General features: G+C 34.5%; 1 protein-coding gene across 1 annotated transcript; it reads left to right on the top strand.

The window, feature by feature from the left end:
• The first annotated feature begins 1,554 nt into the window (after positions 1 to 1,554).
• LOC100735505 (olfactory receptor 7E24-like) lies at positions 1,555 to 2,519 on the top strand. The gene has a single exon (XM_003461724.3). It carries the CDS (start codon positions 1,605 to 1,607, stop codon positions 2,517 to 2,519), a length of 915 nt encoding a protein of 304 aa, XP_003461772.2. The 5' UTR covers positions 1,555 to 1,604.
• Positions 2,520 to 5,545: the final 3,026 nt, after the last annotated feature.

Below are 5,545 nucleotides of genomic sequence, written 5' to 3'. Positions count from 1 at the left end.
AAGAGTGTAAGAAAATGAAATAATGGAAAGATAGCAAGAATCCAAATTTCTTAGGTGACCATTTAGAAGAAAAAAAAAATATCGGAGTTGATGTAAATGCTAACAAATAGATTTAAACATGTATGCATCTGTAGGGATATTAATGGGGTATTTCTAAAATCTAAAATATATTTAAGACATTGATTCTCAAATCTAATGTAAGAGAATAACACAAGAACCTGAAATTTAGATTTCAGATTAAATTTCATGATCTGAAGCTGCAGCATGTGGATATTTTAAAATTTACATGGATGAATATATTACATGCAAGAGTGATGAATCCTGATTTATTTTGAAAACATTTTTTACTTCAACCACATAAGGTAAATATTTTTTCTGTTATTCCAGGAGGGGGTTACATTATTTACATATGTGCTTACCATGTTTTATATACCTTGCTGACTGCAGATGAGTTTGCAAATATGCTTACATTGTTTAATGTACTGTTTTTGTGTGTGTTTTTTCAAATTTATCAAAGTATGCTTTGACAAAAATGTGAATCCAAGGATCTTTCACATATCTGAAAGAAGAGAAATGCAAGATTTATTTCTGGAAGGATTCCAATTTAAACCTGTCAGTTAGAATTAAGAAACATGGAATTCACCCAGATTTTCTTTGTATTTCATGTTTCCCATGGCACATAGCAGTTTTTATGTCAACCAAAATAATAAAGTACATTACTACAACACTGTGGAATACTGAATCAGTAAACAGAACCGAGAGATGTTAAATTATCAAATATCTTCTTGGCATTGTATTATTGCAAAATCCCCTAAAAAACTAAATCATCAAATGTGATTTTCATTGTTATTGTTTGACCTCTGGAAAGTACATTGTGATTAATGCTGCCTTTTTTGTCATACCAACATAAAATTATGTGCACCTATTTTAACCTCATTAACACAGATGAAAGAACATTAGAGCCAACAAGAAGAGATACATGTTAAATAAACTATGCATACACAAGTGGTGAATGAGAACTTATCACACTGCAGCACAGAAATCAGAAAATCAAAAAGGATACACATTCACATCAGGTAACTATCTGAATACAGTGTATTCTGACAATGGCCAAATTCACTGTAGTTTATTTTCAGATAGTGCAATCCTAGTGTTTGTAATATTTCCAAAACCTGAAGATAAGGGGCATTTTATTTTGTGAGATGAAAGTAACTTATAATTGAATGCATTTTATTTTCTTTCAAAAGAATCATGTTTTTTAAAGAAGGATGTGTTATGATGGGTTAACATTCTTTCAATTCTTTTTCAAGAAAGTACTGGTCTCTTAGATTTCTGAAGCCTACTGCTCTTGGTCTCCTAACATTGTGCTGTAGAGCATATATAATGTAGGACTGTATGGAAGACATTGGAAAGCAAGCCACCCAGTAATGAAAAATGTTATTACATTCAAGGTTGTCACAATAGAAACAATTGTTGAAAGTTTCAGCCTTAATATAGGTAGAATTTCATTGGAGATATTTGTATATATAACATATGCAGAATTTTGTGTTATTTCACTTTTCTAATGAATTTTCTTTCTGAAAAGGTGTTCAAGCATTATCAGAATGCACAATCTAACACATGTCTCAGAATTCCATCTCATGGGCTTCTCAGATGACCCAGTTCTGCGGTTGGTCCTTTTTGGACTTTTCCTGTCCATGTACCTGGTCACTGTGCTGGGGAACCTGCTCCTCATCCTGGCTGTCAGCTCTGACCCCCACCTCCACACTCCTATGTACTTCTTCCTATCCAGCCTGTCCTTGGTTGACATCTGTTTCAGCTCCACCACGGTCCCTAAGATGATTGTGGATATCCTAACTCACAGCAGAGTCATCTCCTACGTGGGGTGCCTTACACAGATGTCTCTGTTTGTCCTTTTTGGCTGTATGGAAGACATGCTTCTTACTGTGATGGCCTATGACCGCTTTGTGGCTATCTGCCACCCCCTGCATTATGCTGTCACTGTGAGCCCACACGGCTGTGCCTTATTACTTTTGGCATCTGTCTTTCTTAGCCTTGTGGATTCTCAACTGCATAATTTGACTGTTTTGCTGTCTACCTGCTTCAGGCATATGGAAATTGCTAATTTCTTCTGTGACCCTTCTCAACTGCTCAGCCTGTCATGTTCTGATCCTTTATTGAACACCGTGGTCACATATATCATTGGCGTCATCTTAGGCATATTTCCCAGCTTGGGGATCTTTTTCTCTTACTATAAAATTGTGTCCTCTGTTCTAAAAATACCATCATCCGAGGGGAGGTACAAAGCTTTTTCTACCTGCAGCTCTCATCTCTCAGCTGTTTGCTTATTTTATGGAACGGGCTTTGGGGTGTACCTTGGTTCAGATGTGTCCTATTCTCCTATCAAGGGCATGGTGGCCTCCCTGATGTACACTGTGGTCACTCCTATGCTGAATCCTTTCATCTACAGCCTGAGGAACAGAGACATCAGTAGGACACTGAAGAGGATTCTCTGCTAGAGTGTGTAATCCCAAGATGTTTCTGAGCCATTTTGAATGTAGGTTTGAAAATATTGTGAAATTAAACACCCTAACTCGCATTTAAATACATTAAGTTTTCTTGGTTATTTGATTTCAGAACTTTGGGTCTTTTTTATGTTTCAAATTAGAATAATGGTTAGTTGGGGAAGAGGGAATTCATATGGATGCCAAGTTTCATTTTGGAAGTTGAAAGAATTTTAAAGTTGGATAAAGAGTACTTTTTCTTCAAAAATGATACTAATGCATGCTTGAAAATTGTAAAAACGATGTATTTAGTTTTGTGTATCTAACTGCATTGAAGGATAAAATGCTGAGGATTTTTTATTTTGAAGTGAAAAAAGTAAAAGAAAATTTCAAAACTCGATAATTAGAGGGTAACAATGGTTAATATATTTTGGATTGTTGTCTTTAAACTAGTTACTCAGGTACAAGATACTTGTATTTACTTTTTCAATGAATATCAGCACAAGTCTGTCTTTTCAATGATTTAGTAATAAGTAATATAACTATCTTAATTATCAGATATATAACTTACCTACCTAGCTATTGATCTAGCTATCTGGCTATCTAATTTTTTGAGGTTTTTATACTAGGGAGATAGTATGATGCCATCTGATTTATTTCTCTTTTGAATATGGTCTCTAGTTGCATCCATTTATCTATAAAGTCTGAAGTTTATCCTTTTTATGATAAAGTAGTACTCCATTATATAACAATACGACATATTTTTTATACATTCTTTGGTTGATGGACATTTAGTTTGTGTCCAAGATCTGGCTATTACAATTTGTGCTGCTATAAACATGGGTCAACATATATCACTGTGTTGTGATATTTGTAATTCTTCTGGGGAAGTACCCAGAAGCAGAATAGCTGAGTCAAACGGAACCTCCAATTCTCATGTGTGAGGAATCTCCACATTGAATTCCTGAATAGTTTTACCAGTCTGGACTTGCGCCAACAGTACAAAAGGATTCCTTTTTTCCCACAGGCCCTCCACAATTTGTTATTAATTAATTTCTTGATAAGAGATGTTCTGTCTAGGGTGAGATGGAATCTCAATTTTGTTTTAGATTTTATCGCTCAAATAACCAGTGATGGTGAACATTATTTTTTTTCGTATACTTATTTGTTCTTCATCTGAGAAGTGTATGTTCATCTTGGATGCCCACTTTTGGAATGGGTCTTTAAATTTGGGAGGTAGGTTTTTTTTTAGTTCTTTATATGTTCTTGATAACAATGCTTTGTGTAAAGAACAGCTAGAAAAATTTTTTCTCACAATGTGGGCTGTCTTTTCACTCTGCTGTTGGTTTCTCTTGCTGAGAAAAAGCTTTTTAATAAAATGAGATCCCAGGAGCTGATTATTTGTAGCAGTTCCAGAATGATCAGGGTTTTATTCATAAAGCCCTTGCCTTCTCCAAAATTTTCAAGAATTTTATCTATTCTATCCTTCAGCAAATTTAATTTTTCTATTTTAATGTTTAGATCATAGATCCATGACAAATTTATTTTAGTGCATGGTAAAGACATGTGCCCAATTTTAATGTTCAGCATACACAGAGCCAATTTTTCCAGCACCATTTATTAAAGAGGCTACCTTTCTTCCAGTGAATGGGTTGAACACCTTTGTGAAAGATAAGGTGGCTTAGTATGAAGGGAGTTGTTTCTATATCTTCTAATATATCCCATTGATCTTCAGGTCTTTTTTTCCAACACCAAGCTGACTTAATCACAATAGCTTTGTAATATAATTTCAAGTCAGGGATTGTGATGTCTCCTGCCTTAGCTTTGTTGCCCAGGTTGCCCTTGCTATTCTAGGTCTCTTCTCGTTCCAAATGAAGTTTAGAAGTGATTTCTCTAGATCTATGATATATGCTAGTTATATTTTGATTGGACTTGTATTAACTCTGTAAAACAATTTTAGGAGAAAGACCATTTTCACAATGTTTGTTCTTTCAATCCATGAATGGGGACTATCTTTCCATTTTCTGAAATCCTCTTCAATTTCCTTTCTCAGAGTAATTTAGTTATCACTGTATAGACATTTTATTTCTTTTGTTAGATTTATTCCTAAATATTTCATTTTGGGGTGCTACTGTGAATGATGTGGTTTCTCTTATTTCTCTCTCAGGGAGTTTGCTGTTTGTGTATAGGAATGTTATTAACTTCTGAGTGTTGACTTTGTATCTAGCTACATTATGGAATCTAGCAATCTTTTAAAGGACTTTTGGGGGTCTTCTGTGTAGAGTATCATATCATCTGCAAATAACAGTAATTTAACTTCTTCCTTTCCTATCATTATACATTTTATTTCTCATTTTGTCTAATTGCTCTAGCTAATATTTCCAGAACTATATTGAATTGGAGTGGTGATAATGGACATCCTTGTCTTGTTCCTAATTTTAGATTGAAAGTTTTCAGTTTTTGTCCATTTAGTGAGATGTTGGCTGTTGGCTTATCATATATGGCTTTTATCAGATTGGGTTAGAGACCATGTATTCCGATTTTCTGTAGGGTTTTTTGTTGTCATGAGAGAGTGTTGGATTTTGTTGAAAGTTTTTTCTGCAAATATTGAGATGACCATGTGATCCTTGTCTTTTCCCTTGTTGAGAAAGTTTATTATGATTATTGATTTGTATCACTGCATTCCTGGGGTAAGTTTCAATTGACTATGGTTTATAATCTTCCTGGTGAGTTGTTGAACTCTGTTTCCCAGTATGTTATTGAAGATTTTTGCGTCTACGTTCATTGGGGATATTGGCCTGTACTTTCTTATTTTGGTTGGTCTTTCTCTGGGTTTGGTATTAGGGTAATACTTGCTTCCAGAAATGAGTGAGAGAGAATTGTCTCCCTTTCAAATTCATTGAAGAGTTTGAGAAATGTTGGAATTAAGTCTTCTCTCAATGTCTAGTAGAATTCAGCTGTGAATCCATCAAGAATTAGGCTTCTCTTTGTCGGTAGTGTTATAATTATATTTTCAATTTCATTAACTAAAATTGGGTTAT

Source organism: Cavia porcellus, unplaced genomic scaffold (assembly GCF_034190915.1).
Source record: "Cavia porcellus strain 051 isolate PalLab524CR breed Dunkin Hartley unplaced genomic scaffold, mCavPor4.1 scaffold_17, whole genome shotgun sequence".
Taxonomy (NCBI): Eukaryota; Metazoa; Chordata; class Mammalia; order Rodentia; family Caviidae; genus Cavia; species Cavia porcellus.
The sequence above is the reverse complement of the archived record's forward strand: the minus strand, read 5'-3'. Positions and strand labels throughout refer to the sequence as shown.

Excerpts from the sequence above, each read along its gene's own strand:
- LOC100735505 (XM_003461724.3), top strand. The coding sequence starts at position 1,605 with ATGCACAATCTAACACATGTCTCAGAATTCCATCTCATGGGCTTCTCA.